General features: G+C 42.3%; 1 protein-coding gene across 1 annotated transcript in view; it reads right to left on the reverse strand.

The window, feature by feature from the left end:
• Positions 1–1,105: 1,105 nt before the first annotated feature.
• Positions 1,106–17,089, reverse strand: part of LOC149282328 (apoptosis-inducing factor 1, mitochondrial-like) — a 124,413-nt gene continuing 108,429 nt past the window's right edge. Inside the window, exons 12-13 of the mRNA XM_089498362.1 lie at positions 16,491–16,690; positions 1,106–1,177 (exon numbers count right to left, since the gene is read on the reverse strand). Coding sequence (XP_089354488.1) covers positions 1,106–1,177; positions 16,491–16,690 — 272 coding nt within the window. The remainder of the gene's footprint in view (positions 1,178–16,490; positions 16,691–17,089) is intronic.

The following is a 17,089-nucleotide window of genomic DNA, read 5'->3' on the forward strand; positions in this document are numbered from 1 at the left end:
TTTGTTGAATAAATCATGACAGTGTCATGTGTTGTTCATCTCAGGTTCTATTTACTTATTTTTTACACCTAAGGAACAGATGATTATGTCCTATGTAAAAAACATATAATTCAAAGAGGGTGTACTTTCTTTTTTCTGTATTTGTTCCTCTCCCCACCATGAACACACCACGTGCCGTGTGAGTTGGTCAGCTCCAGTGCCTATGCTTGTAACCCGCTGGTGAAGGAACACTTTGAAGATCCCGTCTATATAGCCACAGGCATCCTTGTCTTACAATTTCCTTTGTGAACGTGAAGGGGCAGAGCAAACTCCAGCCATGACATCAGCTTCCTCTTCTGGAGCCAAAACCCGAGGTAAGCCTAGAGTTATTGATGGCTGGGTGCAGGATTTCTTTATCACCCCTAGCTCCCTGTTCCCCCATAACTACCACACACACATACATAACACCATCTGCTGGCATATTCTAACCGCATACGCTAGTAATACACACATATCCTATCACATATGCAATCACAAACATACACTGTACCTCAATACACAACACCCACACACTATTGCAGAGTTATGTAATGTCATGCTATGCAACTCTGTTTGTGCCTGAAACTACTAACCCTCCTGCTACCCTGAAGGGTTCTTTGAAACGTCAAATGGTATAACACACACAATAAGATACCTTGAATAGAAGCACTTCAAAGCTACTTTAAAAGTACAAAAGTTCTGCCAATAGGTGGCCTTCAGCGGTCTCCATTACAAAGGAATGCTCTTGCTGATTGGACTGTTTATTTGGCTACTATGGTAATAAGACCACTTTTCAAACTTAGCACATGGATTTTTATACATATATACCGCTCATATCTATTTTAATAGTCTGCAGTTTGCATATACAAATGAGAAAAAAACATCAAACTCACAACGTCTTATCAGACCTATATTTCCATTTGTATTAATGTTGAATATTGATTATGAGCTTAGATTTAGCGCCATTGCAGTTGCAGGATGTAGAATGTATATGTGTAGCAGTAAGAACAAAAACGCACTAGTATTTTCTAAAAGGCTCCAATGCAGACTGATAAGTGGAAGAATTATGGTGACTTGTGGAACTTCATTATTCTTCATGGATATTGAAAAGTTTTGCAACTTCATTAAGATCAGAGTGTTCTTCACCATCTTTGATTATCTGTGAACAAAAAAAGATGTTATTACAAGAAAACAGGGCTTGATCAACGCCGGAGCAAGGATGTGTGATTAAGGGAATTAATGAGTGAATCTGTGAATGATTAGTATATGTGAATGAGTAATTTAATGAGTATGTGTGTGATAGCATAGATGTGTAAGTTTGGGGGGGGAAATAGCATGGCACAGGGAGCCTGTAATCACACTCCTATCATGCTCAGGTTCTAGCATGCATTGGCTGCCTGAACATGATAGGAATGTGATTGATGTTAGCAATCATACATATGTATACATATATATATATTGTTGTTTTTTTGTCCAATTTTTGTGTGTTAACCACACTTTTATTAAAAGTAACACACCAAAATTAGACAGAAAAATTAAATATACAACATTATTATACATATATGATTTTTAACAGCAATCACACTCCTATCATGCTCAGGCAGCCAATCAATGCTAGAACCTGAGCATGATAGGAGTGTGATTACAGGCTCCTATGCCATGCTATTTCCCCCCCAAACTTACACATCTATGCTAACACATGATTGCTGTTAATCAAATATATATATGTCCTGAGGAAAGTCAGAAATGACTGAAACGTTGACTTTGTTTGAATAAAGAAAAATTGTTGATTTAAAGACCTGGAGTGCTGACCATCTCTTGAAAGTGCTTTATATGGAAACTGCTGGTTACTAGCACCAGGCTTGGGAAACTTGGAATGGTGTGCAATTGACTTTGTGAGTAAATGGATATATATATATATATTAATATTGTTATATAATTTTGTCCAATTTTGGCGTGTTACTTACTTTTGATAAAAGTGTGGTTATTTCCACACTACCTCTCTCACCCTTTCTCTGTGCCTTATGTTTGTCACCCCATTCCCTCAAGAGCTCTCTCCACCTAATGTCTCTCCACCTAATGTATCTGTCTGTCAATTCTCGTCTTGTCATTACTCTTGAATATATGTATTGTTTTAAACGCTGCATAAAATTGTTGGCGCCATATAAATAAAAGATAATAATAATAATCAGCGGGACCTGATTAGATCACTGCTCACTGAGGGAGCTACAGGCCACAAGGAACATAAGGGAGATGGATGTGGTATGTAATGTGTTTTTTTGTGTGTATATGTACACTACTATTCAAAGGTATAGAGTCACTTAGAAATGTCATTGTTTCTGAAAGAAAATCAAATTTTTGTCATGGTACCTGCTCAAATGGAGCATCAGCATTTAAAGAGTTAAAAAAATATATATAATAATTTAAAAAAAATAACAGCACTGATCAAAAGTCCAGGGTGCTTCCAGGTCAAATGTTGTGAGTCTGGTAACTGCAGCAGTTAAAAACTGCTGTATAACCAATCAAAAGTGGGCTGATGATCAGATCACTCCTGGCCAATAGGAGTTATGGCAGCCCCTGGATAACCCTGTCCTAGAAAGAGAGAGGGTCATCTAGTGTAATTATGAAAAAAACAACAAATGATTAATAAAAAAATACATAATTATTACCCAATCACTTGTAAGTGACATTTTAAGTCATTGATTATTGATCAAAATAAATAAAGGCTCCAGGCACTCAAGGGTTCCAGGCAGATTTATTAAAGGAAGACAGCAACAACGTTTCGACCTCACAATGAGGTCTTTATCAAGTTGATTATTGATCAGTCTCCCTGATTGCTGTCAGTGACCTAAACTTGTCACTTACAAGTGATGTGATAAAGAAATATTAAAGTTAAAAATATAAAGTTTAAAAAGAGCAGTTTTGACTCCACAATATGTGAGAAACCTGACTTATCTATGCAAGTGGGGTATCGCTGTACTCGGGGGGGGTGTTACCAAACACAAATCAAGACCTATTTTGTTTCAAACAAAATCCACTCAGGAAAAAAAAACATGAAACTGCAAAGTGGATGTGAATTTTTTCTTTTCTTTTTTAGACTAAATTTGGAAGGTGGCAGTGTGGAATCAGCTGCATGGGACAGGCCAGTATGCCCCTAACTAGATTCCTTGAGCTGTCTAGTTTTTGGAAATATATAGTTTTAGGGGGTTAAAATGAAATATGAGACATCTACCGTGTCTCAGATGACACCTGGACCCAGCAAACTGATCTGCTAAAATTCCATGTTTGAAAACTGTAATGTGCATGTTCCAATTTTGAATCCGCAGTGCCAAAGAGACATGCCCTATCCATGCATATAAAATAATGAAATACTGTGTTTTGATAGAATGGGTTTGTTAAAAATGAAAAACTATTTTTTTTACTGCAATGTTTAGGACAGACTGCCACTAAAATGTTTAAATCAAAAGTGTTAAAGTGAAATACTTTTTTAAAAGATGACATCCCAAATATATACTTTTGTTTAGCAGTTCTTTTTCTGGCAACTATTGGGACGCAACTCCCAGCATACCACATTTAAAAAAAAATCTTGTTTAGAAACAGCAATGCACATCATCCATATTTAACCCTGTAAGTGCCAAAATAAATGAATATACCACGCATATGAGGTGTTCCCAAAAACAGGACAAATACCTAAATACACTTCTGAAGTTTTTTTTATCTATTTGCACGGGTTATATATAGTTTTTATAGCTGAAACTGTGAAAATATTTCATTTTTTCCTAATTTCACCCACATTTTGAGATAGTTTTCATACTAAATGATGGTTTATATATATATACATATATAATTATTATTACAAAAGAAAGCCCTACTTTGTGCTGAAAAAAAAATTATTTGTGTGGGTGCACTAATTGAGAAAGAGAGAAATTACAGTTGACGAAAGATATAGCAAAAACGGCTCTGATCTTTTAGCGCAAACATGGTAAACAATGGTCCTGAAGAGGCTAAAATAACATCAAATGGATCACAGACATTGTTAATGTTGTAAATGACTATTTTAGCTAGAAACTGCTGATGTTTAATAAATTATCTTCTTAGGCGTACAGAGGCCCTTTACCAGCTGTGTTTCATTGGCATATTGTGTTGGCTAATCCGAGTTTTTGTTTAAAAAGCTAATTGATCATTAGAAACCCCTTTTGTAATCATGTTAGCACAGCTAGAAATTTTAACGATAACAGCTAAGTGACCAACATTTTTTTAATGGAAGTGTTTACATACCAAGACATTTATGGGAACAGTTTGGAGGAGGCCCTTCCAGCATGACTGACTTTCAGCATAGTTGGATGAGTTTAGTGTGGAAAAACTTGACTGGCCCTGATGTCAAACCCATCGAATACCTTTGGGATGAACTGGAACAGCGATTGCAAGCCAGGCCTTCTCTTCCAATATAAGTGCCTAACCTCACAAATGCTCTACTGGATCACTGGGCAAAAATTCCCATGGAAACACTCCTTGAAAGGCTAGTATTTTCACCTTTTCCACGTCAGATACAGTGCTAATTTTATTACTTGCTCATGAAAATAAACTTTATTTTTTTTTTTTGGTTGGAACTGGATAGTTCCCCTGATGGTGACATCACTGGATAATTATTTTTAAATGTAACTGTTTTTTTGGTTTTTTTTTACTCTTTTTAATCAGGGGATGTTGACGCCTGGGGGGAGGGGCAACACGGGATCCGTGATGCCGATCTCCGTGTTGCTGAATGGAGAAGCCATATGTGACACCCCTGCTGCTTCCATAGGAATTAAGATGCTAAGTAGCAGACAACTGCTGTTAATGCCCTTGATTAATTGATCATCAGAAACATTAAATACTTACCAGAGAATTTCCTTTCCTTGTTACTTCCCAGCAGCACAGGAGATAGCTCTGCCTATCCGCATAGGGCAGAAAAGATTTAAAACCCCAAAGCCTCCCCCTTACCCACAGCGAATACAAAAGACCAAATAGGGTAAACAAAAAAAGCCTTTATTTAGGGAGGGAAACAAAAATTGCTACAGGGAAGTAACAAGGAAAGGAAATTCTCAGGTAAGAATTTAATGTTTCCCTTGTTACTCCCGGTAGCACAGGAGATTTAAAAAAAGACACTTAGGGAGGGTAAGACCGAATGTGGCATTGTCCAGACCGGCAGATTGCAGGCGGTAATGTTTGATAAAGGTATGAGCATTCTTCCATACCACGGCTTCGCAAATCTGTTCAATAGGCATTCCAGAAGCCACGGCCTAAGATGTCGCGACTGCCCGAGTGAATGAGCCTTGATACCAGAGGGAGGTTCTTTACCGGCCGATTCATAGGCATGAGAAATAGCCGAAATCAGCCATCTAGCTATAGAGGATCTCGAAACTCCAAGACCTTTTCTAGTTCCGGAAAAGGAGACAAATAGATTCGAAGTCTTCTGTAGATAGACTTCCAAAGACCTGCGTGCATCCAAGCAATGGAGGCGGCATTCCTTGTCATTACCAGGGTGTGGACAGAAGACCGGAAGGACAATATCCTGATGATAATAAAAAGGTGACATAACTTTTGGAAGAAAATCCAGAGGAGTACGGAGAACTACTCTATCGTCAAAAAAAACAGAGGTAAGGTTTTAAAATGGATAGAGACTGAATCTTGGCTGTTCTTCTAGCTGATGTTAAAGCCACCAGTAGGACCACCTTCCAGGTGAGAATCTTGATCGAATATCCTCGAGAGGCTCGAAGGGAGGAGAAGTAAGGCTGAATAGGACAAAATTCAAGTCCCAGGAGGACATAAGCGGCCTCTTGAATGGACGAATTCTAGCGATGGCCTTCATAAAACGGGAAATCCAAGGGTGTGTGGCTCACTGCTTGGACGATAGGGAGCTGAGGGCTGCCACATGAACCTTCAGGGTGGCTGGAGACAGACCTTTATGGAAACCTGCTAGGAGGAAATCTAGGATGTCGCTGATAGAGACGACAGGACCCTGGAGCCGTCTGGTAGAACACAATAAGGAGAAGGACTTACATAGTTACATAGTTTGTAAGGTTGAAAAAAGACCTAAGTCCATCAAGTTCAACCCTTCTACCTAACATTCCTATTCTTGATCCAAAAGAAGGCAAAAAAACCCTAATTAAGCTACTTCGAATTCTGCCATCAGGGGGAAAAAATTCCTTTTTGACGCCAAGAGGCAATTAGATTTCTCCTTGGATCAATAAGCTCTAAAATATTAATGTTATTCTATTTATATTCCTGTATGTCATGTCTTTCTAAGAAAATATTGAGGCCCCTTTTGAAGGTATCTAATGTATTGGATAACACCACCTCCCTTGGAAGTGAATTCCATACCTTTTATTGTCCTCACTGTAAAGAATCCCTTCCTTCGTCTATGAAACCTGCGCTCTTCCAGTCTCAGAGGATGACACTTCGCACCTGCTGTCCCTGCTATGAACTTTCCAACTACTCCAGCAACAGAAGAACCAATGCAGATTGGATTAGCACGTGGTCCATTATCCGAAGCTGAAAAGACCCGTCGCAGAAATAATAACCTGTGTCTTTACTGTGGTCAATCCGGACATCTGATCCGCTCCTGCCCTCAACGTCCTCCTGTCACTGGAGGTAAGCCTACGCATAATGAAGTTTGCATAGGTTCATCCCCTACTGGTGGTTCTCCTCACTTATCCGTATCCTTGTTTTTACAGTGGACCGATAATTCTACGACCCTCTCTGCTATTATTGACTCTGGGGCCAGCAGTTGTTTCATGGATCAGAACTTTGCCAAACAACTTCATATACCGACCATGACTAAATCTACTCCTCTACATATCCAAGTGGTAGATGGTAGCCCGTTATCTTCTGGACCCATCTCAAAAGAGACACGACCACTTCAAGTTCTGCTGGGAGATAATCATATGGAGAATTTGAGCTTCAATTTGATCCCATCTCCAATGTTCCCAATTATCCTTGGACTAACCTGGCTGAGAAAACATAACCCTGCTACAGACTGGTCCAAAGGTACCCTTTCCTTTCCTTCCCTTCCCTTCCCTTTTCTGTTGTAGCCAATGCCTCCTAGATCGTCCGTCACTCCTGCTACTTCCAGAAACCTCATCCTCACCTTCTGGCCCACAACTCCCCAAGCATTTTATGGAATTCAGTGATGTTTTTGACAAGAAAGGAGCTGACACTCTACCTCCCCGAAGAGCTTACGACTGTCCCATCGACCTTCTCCCAGGGGCCCCCATTCCGTTTGGGAGAATATTTCCACTATCCAAGCCGGAAATTCATCATCTCAAGGAATACATTCAAGAGAACCTGGCCAAAGGTTTCATTCGCCCATCTACTTCACCAGCTGGTGCGGGAATCTTTGTAGAGAAAAAAGATGGTAGCCTGCGACCCTGCATAGACTACCGGGAACTGAACAAGATCACCATCAAGAACCTCTTATTCCCGAGCTTTTAGACAGACTCAAGTCCGCTCATATTTTTTCCAAATTGGACCTTCGGAAAACCGCATTCCGAAGTCGTTACGGGCACTTCGAATACCTCGTAATGCCATTTGGGCTGTGCAACGCCCCTGCAACCTTTCAACACTTTCTTAATGATGTATTTCGGGACTATTTAGAAATTTTTTTGGTGATTTACCTAGATGACATCCTCATCTTTTCTCCGACTTTGTCAGAACACTGTATCCATGTAAAACAAACGTTAGAACGTCTAAGAGCACACCGTCTTTATGCCAAGTTAGAAAAGTGTCAATTCGAGTCATATCAAGTGGAATTTCTGGGAAAAACAGAGTCTTCACCCTGTGGCCTATTATTCCCGTAAACTTACACCCTCTGAGAGGAACTACGGAGTGGGAGACAGGGAACTATTGGCCATTAAACAAGCACTGGAAACATGGCGTCATCTCCTAGAAGGCACAAAACAACCAGTAACAGTGTACACAGACCATTCGTTCCGCCCGAAGATTGTGCCCTCGACAGGCGAGATGGGCTCTTTTCTTTACACGCTTCAACCTGCACATCACGTACTGTCCTGGATCCCGCAATGCTAAAGCGGATGGTCTTTCCCGGTTACCACCTACATCTAGGCACACAGAATTCGTTTCAGACACCATACTTCCGTCCAACCTGTTTCTCACCACTCAACTACCTTTAATGGATTATATCCGCTCCTTATCCAATACAGCTGCTGTTCCAAGAACTAATCCCCCTCTACATCGCAGTAATGGTTATTTGTACTACCAGGATTTGATCTTTGTACCGCCTCCAGCCCGTTTAAAAGTTTTACAAACTTGTCATGATTCCCTCCTATCTGGACATGGAGGTACAAAGAAAACTGCAGATCTCATTCGGCGTCGTTTTTGGTGGCCGTCGTTGAATTGGGATGTTTCTGCTTTTGTCAGTTCATGTACTACCTGCGCCCGAACGAAGACTGTACGTAAAAGACCAGTGGGACTACTCCGCCCTTTACCCACTCCTTCTGTTCCGTGGTCCAAAATATCCGGGGACTTTATTGTGGATCTACCACCCTCAGAGAAACATGATACGATAATGGTGGTGGTCGACAGATTCACGAAAATGGCTCACTTTATCCCCACTGTTGGTATTCCCTCAGCATCAGTCACGGCCTCCTTGTTCCTGAATACGGTATTTCGGCTTCATGGATTACCTAAGACCATTACTTCAGACCGCAGAGTACAATTTACTCACCCACAACGGTCAGACCAAACGGCTAAATCAGATACTGGAGCATTACCTAAGATGCTACACCACTTACCTCCAGAATGATTGGCTTCAATTTCTTCCCTCCGCTGAATTTACCTACAATAACCAAAAACAGCGTTCCATACAGATGTCTCCATTCTTTGCGAATTATGGCTACCACCCTACCATGATCCCTGGCCTACCCACAGATTTAACGGTCCCTGGGATCACTGACCGAGTCTCTGCGTTGGTAAAACAATTTGAGATCCTGAAACAGAACTTGATTAAAGCTCGTAAAACCTATAAGCTATACTCAGATCGGCATCAATCCGATTCACCTGAATATTGCTGCGGAGACAAGGTTTGGTTATCTACCAATAACATACGCCTGCCAGTGCCATCGAAAAAACTTGGACCTAAATTCATTGGTCCCTACAACATCACAAAAATCATTAACCCAGTGGCGGTTCAGTTGAAATTACCAGCCACTTGTCGAATTCATCCTGTTTTTCACGTTTCCTTGCTAAAACCATGGGTGGCAAACCCCTTCCCGAATAGGAGTACCTCCTCCACCTGCCCAGTCTTTGTATATTTCTGTTAATGAACAGGTCACTGAAGAGCTCTTTATATTGGCCCTGCATATATTTATATAATGTTATCATATCCCCTCTGAGATGCCGTTTTTCCAGCGTATATAATTTTAACTTTTTTAGTCTCTCTTCATAACTAGTATCACCCAATCCCCTTATTAATTTCGCAGCCCTCCTTTGCACTTTTTCTAATTCCATAATGTCCTTTTTAAGGACCGGTGCCCAGAATTGTACCGCATATTCAAGCTGAGGTCTTACCAATGACCTGTTGTGAGATTTATAGTATGTCTTACTGGAAGGAATCCAAGCTGCGGGAATTGAACACGCTTGCTCAATACGGAACACGCACTGGGAAGCCTGGAGTTGGTACCAGGAACTCTGGCGGTGTAACCGTAAGCACGGGTGGCCGGGAACAAAGCCGGGGTCAGGATACCAGAAGTCACAATAGCCGTTTAGCAAGCCGGGGTCAGGATACCAGTAGTCACAGAGAAGATCAGGAACGTAGATAGGCTCAGAGAATAACAGGAACATCCACAAGGGAGCCACAGTACAACTGAGCACCGGCATAAGAGCGAGAGAGCTTTAAATAGCCCGGGGGGGGGGCGTTCCTGGACATTGGGAGCATAACCGCGTCCTCCGTCACCATAGCGACGCGGCGGAATCTAAGAGGTGGCGTCCCTGCAGGGGAGAAGAGGAGGACGTCCGCCGTGTTCCCGGGGTAAGTGCTTTACACCTGTAAAGAGGCAAGATAATATCCTCCTCCCTTGAATTGATACCTCTTTTTATGCATGCTAAAACCTTATTGGCCCTCGCAGTTGCTTGCTGGCATTGCGCACTGTTGTCAAGTCTGTTGTCAACCGTTATTCCTAAATCCTTCTCATTGGTAGTTTCCCCCAAGGATATTCCATTTAAAGAATAGGTCGCATTTTTATTATTTTTACCATAATGCGTAACTTTGCATTTCTCTATATTGAACCTCATCTGCCACTTGCACGCCCAGTCCCCAACTCTGTCTAAATCTTCCTGCAAAGAAGAAACATCAAGATTAGTCTGAATTACCCGACCTAATTTTGTGTCATCGGCAAAAACTGTGACATGGCTCTCAATGCAGCTTGGGAGATCATTTATAAATAAATTAAAAAGAAGAGGACCGAGGACAGACCCCTGAGGCACTCCACTTAATACCTGGGTACAGGCTGAGAAACATCCATTCACAACAACCCTCTGCATTTTATCTCTGCGGATTTTATCATACCGGAGATTGATAACTTGTTTCCGGCTCTTCATCAAGGTTTCAGCTACTTCTTTAGAGAGACCTGCTGATAAACTGAAACAGGTGGGATTTGGGTGGAGGACAGGCCCCTGATGAAGCAGGTCTGGTTTGTTCTCCAACCTTAGTGGGCTCTCTATAGACAGACGGATCTACTCTGGGTACCAAATCCTTTTGGGCCAGTCGGGAGCTATTAGAATCACCCGACATCTGTCCCTCTTGATTTTCCAGAGAACTCTGGCGATGAGAGGAAGAGGGGGAAAGATATAACCCAGATTGAAGGCCCAAACCCGAGAAAAGGCATCCAGATGGCCTGCTGCTGACAGGGAATAAAACAGAGGGAGTTTCTTGTTGGCTGTTGTCGATCTCTGGAATCCCCCAGATCTTCGTGATCTGTTGAAACGTTGCATAGCTCAGGCCCCACTCTCCTTGAAGAACAGAAGTTCTGCTTAGGAAATCCGCAGTGATGGCTGAAAGGTGAGAAAGATGAAATTCGGCCCACTTCCCAATCTTCTCAAGAAGGCTTCCCAACTGAAGACTTCTCGTGCCTCCTTGTTTGTTCAGGATAGCCACTACTGTGCGATTGTCCGACAGAATTCTTACTACTTTTCCTCACAACCTGGACTGTCATGAGAGGAGTGCTTTCCAAACTGCCAGAAGATCCAGCATATTGATATGAAGATGGCTTCGTGGTTGGACCAAAAACCTTGACGGAATTCTTTTTCCATCGTCGCTTCCCAATTGGATAAACTGGCGTCTGTGGAAACGACTGTCCAAGTGGGCTCGGTCCAGACCAGACCTGAACCCAGCCTTTTCGCCTGAAGCCACCATCTGAGGGAAGAACACTGGGAGGAAGAGAGACCTTCCTTGAGAGTGCCGGAATGGATTGATCCCATGACTTCAGGATGTAACACTGTAGAGGATGAATATGCAGAAGGGCCCATGCAACGGCAGACCTTGTAGATACCATCAGTACGAGAAGGCGCATGAGAAGCCTCAGACTGGAAAGACGTCTGGAAAGAATCAAGCGAGTAAGGCTAATAATGTTCTGAATCTTGTCCACTGGCAGAAAAATCTTTTGACACGTAATGTCTAGGATAAACCCCAGGAAGGGAATTATTCTTGCGGGAAGCAAATGGGACAAAACTGACAATGCATCCCAAACCTTGAAGCATGGAAACAGTCCTGTGGATCTGCTGAGAAAGAACATCTGGAGGACCTGCTGCCAGAAGCCAGTCGTCTAGGTATGGACCCACCTTGATTCCTTCTTTCCTTAGGAAAGTCACGACCCCTGATAGTAGTTTCGTGAAAATTCAAGGGCTTGGAACTGGAAGTGACGAGTCCCTAATGTAGACGGAATTGCCACCCGAAGGAACCTCTGAGAATCTTGCCTGTTGGGAACATGGAGATAGACGTCTTGAAGATCGAGAGTAGCCAGGAAATCCCCTTCAGAAAGAAGTGCCACATTGGATTTCATAGATTCCATCCTGAACTTCCTGTAAGTCACGAATCGATTTAGAAACTTGAGGTGTATGATAAGCCTGAAGTCTCCTGATAGTTTGGGAACCACGAAGATGTGGGAGTAAACACCTCTTCGGACAGCAGGCACTGGGATCAGTACTTTAGATGAGTAGGGTCTGCCTCTACTACGGAAGGGTCAAAATCTGAAACCATAAGGTCTGTCATGAAACCGAGCCTGGGGTCTGGAATCTTGACCTTTGGAAGACTTGAACGGATTTAGACAGAGATGTGGTAGGGGTTTACGTTTAGGCAAGAAGTACTTATCCCCAGTAGCCTTTTCCAATAAAGTTTCCAGTTCCTTCCCAAACAGATCTTTCCCAGAAAAGGGGATCCCCCACAAACGTTGCTTGGAAGCTGAGTCTGCTGACCAGGCGTTGAGCCATAGAGCCCTTCTAGACACAACTGACAAGGCAGAGGCCCTAGCAGCCATGTGTATGGATTCCATAGCTGAGACACATAAAAAAATTAGCAGCTTTTCACATCTGAGATGCCACTGAGAATATCCTCTTCTCTTGTACCGCATAGGATATCATCTTCAATTTGTTGAAGCCACATAGCCCTAGCTACTGAGGCCACTGCAATGCCTGGTTTAAAGACAGCTGCTGAGGATTCAAAAGATCTCTTAGCTGCCCCTTCTGCCTTCCTGGCCATGGGATCCGAAAAATGAGAGGAATCTTCTAAAGGAATAGCAGAGCTTCTGGTGGCTCTGGCCACTGGAGCATCAATTTTGGGTGCTGAACAGAGTTCAGAGAAATCGTCTGGAAAAGGAAAGAGTCTGGAAACCCTTTTAGAGGTGGTTAGCCTTCTTTCCGGAGCCTAAAGTGATTATGGACTTTAAGGTTTCATGTACAGGAAAAACCTTTGGTTTCTTAAAAGAGCCCTGAAAAAAATGGTCTGGTTTGCCTTTCGGCTGCTCTTCTTCCAGATCTAGAGCGGCCCTTACTGCATTTAAAAATCATTATGCAGTGATGTTGCCCATCAGGGGAACCATTCAGTTCCAGCAAAATGTAAAAATAAAAGTCCAAAAATGATAAAAATAAAAACAAAGTTTATTATGAGCAAGGGCTGAAATTAGCGCTGCATCTTCCCAAAAATCCTGACATGGAAAGAGTTAAAATAAAATCATTTCATATACCCAAGGGGTGTCTACTTAAAAACAACAACAAAAAAATATATATATATATATGAATGGTTTGATGGGGTAAATTGGAGAGGCTGGGTTCAAAGATAGGGCATAGGAGAAAAGTAAAGTTAAAATGAAGATAGGGCATAGACACAGACTGACCAAAATGGGGGACAAAAGTGCACTTCCCAAATGTGACCTTTTAGCCTACAAACAACGAGACAAACCCATGCATTGGTGGTATCACTGTACTCAAGAGATGTTGCTTAACACGGGTGTTTGACATATACCAGGAGCAAAAGCCAAATCGGAAGCCGAGAGCAAGGTCAGAACAAGCTGGGTCAGCACCAGGAGACCACAAGAGCCAAATCAGAAGCCAAGGTCAAGACAATCTAGGTCAAAACAGATAGAATCCAACAGATAATTGCTAGGAACAGCACAGGACCAGGATACAAAAAAACAGCAAAGCTGAATACACTTTAATGCAAAGGCCCGGACTGGAGGGCAGAGCAGGTATATAAAGGCAGGGCAGGTATATACAAGGCAGGGCTAATATACTAATAACGTGGATCAGCTGTCCCAAATAATTAAACGGGTGCTCCTGTGAGGGAAGGGTGGCCACTAGTGGCTGCAGGTAGACAATAATGAATAATTATTGCATAGTGCAGGCTGGCAGGGTGGAACCCTGACAAATCCAAACGATGCTTGGTATTGCGCATCGTGACCTTCGGCCTGTGTGCAGCAGCCATGGAAACCCATTTCATGAAGCTCCTGACACAGTGCGCAGTGTAAAGTGGTATGACAACTTCCAAAATTAGCACATGCTAATTTTGCTTTCAGAGCCAGTTATATTGTATGCTACAGAGGATATATCATTTGCACTAGGGATGCACCAATATATATCGGTGGCCGAAATATATCGGCCGAAAAGGGCCAGTCTACTTACCTGTGCGTCTCTTGTACCGGCCAGGAAAAGCAGAAGCTCAGCGGAGGCACGTGAATGCATGTCACATGACTCTGCTCCGTTCCTTCTTCCCCTGGGGGCAGGGCAACAGAAGTTGTTCATACAGAGGGAAGCAGCAGGGCCCCTTTAGAAGTCTACGAGTGAGAGATCTGCAGTTCAGGTAAAGGGTGGATGGCGGTGTATGGGCAAGTATGCGTGATTAAGGGAATAAATGAGTATCTGTGAATGAATGAGTATATGAATCAGTGTGTGTGATAGCATGGATGTGTAATGGTGTGTGTGGGGTGGATGGCATAGGTAGCATGTAATCACACTCCTATCATGCCCAGGTTCTAGCATGTACTGGCTGCCTGGGCATGATAGGAGTGTGTTTGCTGTTAGCAATTATAAATATATATATATTATTGTTATTGCTTTTTTTTGTCCAATTTTGGTGTGTTAACCACACTTTTATTAAAAGTAACACACCAAAATTGGACACACACACACACACACATATATATATATATATATATATACATACACACACACACACACACACACCGTATTGGCTCGTAGATTGCGTAGATATCCCCCACCAGCCCCGCAAGACACCCGGGAGTCTGCTCTGGTAAATCTTGGGGGCAGAGGTAAGACGCATCGTGCGGACGTTCACCGGCTGCGGCGATGCGCGTAAACAACCTCCGCTGCCGGCACGTCTGCACGATGTGGGAATTCCCGGCAAGGGAGATTGTTAAAGCACATCGTGCAGAGGTGCCGGCAGCGGAGGTTGTTTACGCGCGCATCGCCGCACGTGGTGAACGTCTGCGCGATGCGCTTAGACAATCTCCCGTGCCGGGACCCCCCCCATTGGAAGTGCTGGCAGGGGAGGCTGTCTGAGCGTATCAGAGAGTAGGATGCAGGTCCCCTGCACCGCTGCGGGGGATCTGCATCCTAACCCTGCTGCCTGCCCCGCGCCCGGAACTGCATGACCGGGGCGTTGGGCGCTAGAGCCCGAATATAGGCTGCACTTTTTTCCCTCACTTTAAGTCTTTAAAGTGGGGGGAAAAAAGTGCAGCCTATATTCGGGCAAATACGGTGTATATATATATAAAATTGTTAACAGCAATTACACTCCTATCATGATAAGTCTGCCAGTACATGCTGGAATCTGGGTATGCCTGGGCATGATAGGAGTGTGATTGCTGTTAATCATATATTTACATATATATTAATATTGTTATTGCATTTTTTCTGTCCAATTTTGGTGTGTTGCTTATTTTTAATAAAAGTGTGGTTATGATTTTTTATTTTGTTTTAAGGAGGGGGTCATTTTTGGCCAAGTGAATCCTGAATTTTCGGTTCAGAGTTTTCATTTCGGTGCATCTCTAGTGTGCACTATACTCAGCAGCCCTGCTCTTTGAGTGTGCATGGTCTATCGCTTTGCTGATAAGCTGTTGCTACTACCACAGACACAGATTCAGTTCAGAATAACAGCACTTACAGTGGACCAGAGCAGATCCGGAAGGACAGAAACCGACTTGCGGCAAAGGTGGTATCCGATGACAATGTCATCTTTAAAGTCATGGAGCTCTTCACTACGACCCACTCTACTGCCAAACTTTGTCTACTGAGACGGCATATATACTTGATTTTATACATCCCTTAACAATACGTGTGACTGAAACATCTAAATTCAATCATTAGGAGGGGTGTCCCAATACTTTTGTCCATATAGTTTATATATGTGTTGTAAGAATAGAAGAAAGCGGATGAAATATGTAAGAAAGGCAAGCAAGATAAAAGAAAAAGGAAGATTGCCAAAGGAGGAGGAAAGAATCGAAGGTACGCAGAAAGCAGAGAGAAAACAGGTTGCAAAAGTCAGGAAATCCAGAAAAGGGGTCCTTCTGTAAAGCGCTTCAGGGCCCAAAGCTCCTTAAATCTAGCCTTGATTCCGTTTGTACTACAAAACATGTTAGGTACAAAGCTCGTCTCTAACACGAGTCAAGCTGGTCCTTTTATGGACACTTAAATAATTCATTTTTACATTATGTTTTTTAACTAGCATTTTTGAATGTTATATGAGGTCAAGGAAGAGCATTACCAAAACGTATGCTTTCCACAGAATCTTTTTTTTTTTTTTATCCAAAGTCCGAGACATGTTTTCAGTGGAAAGCCCTCTTTTAAATTTCAGATAATGAATACTGAGAAGCTAAATGCTTGTTCATGCCAAACTGGTATGACAACTTCCAAAATTTGGGAGAAACCTTTGGTTTCTGGTAACCCCTCAATGTCAGACATCTGTTCACCTTGCGTGCAATAGGCATTCGATTAAAGATATTCCACAGCACAATTCCCACAACTATGTTGTCACGCAGGTAGAAAACCACCCCTTTTCCATATGATTCTTGCTGTGGTGTAGGAGCTGGAGGTGAGGAATAAGGGATCGATGATGGTTTTTCAGTCTTCAGTAACTCTTGTATATCACTCTCAGAACGAATTCCAGTGCCTAAGGTGATGAAGATACAAAGAAAAAAATTGAAAGAAATTGTAACCATCTATACAGCACTAATACTAAGATCTCTCTGTGAACAAATGAACTACCATCTAGCTTCTGTTATCTTATGAAAAAATAAAAAAATCAATAAAACACTACTCATTGTGCCTACACATATTAATCTATCGGTAAAAAGGTATAATTAGGTGTCAGGCACTTATTACAAATAAAAATTAAAGTAATGCAGCAAACGAACCACTTCTGTGTTGTAGCCCTTAGACAAAAAGTAGACTTGTTCATTCGTATTCGGGAGACCATGAAAACGAACACGAATGTTGAGTTCTCATTGTTCAAACCGAATATGACAGCGGATCAATGTACACAAAGACAAAGAGGCACAACACAAATAAT

The sequence above is a fragment of the Sceloporus occidentalis genome, unplaced genomic scaffold (genome assembly GCF_023333645.1).
Source record: "Sceloporus occidentalis isolate IW3139 unplaced genomic scaffold, rSceOcc1.0.p SCAF_119, whole genome shotgun sequence".
Taxonomy (NCBI): domain Eukaryota; kingdom Metazoa; phylum Chordata; class Lepidosauria; order Squamata; family Phrynosomatidae; genus Sceloporus; species Sceloporus occidentalis.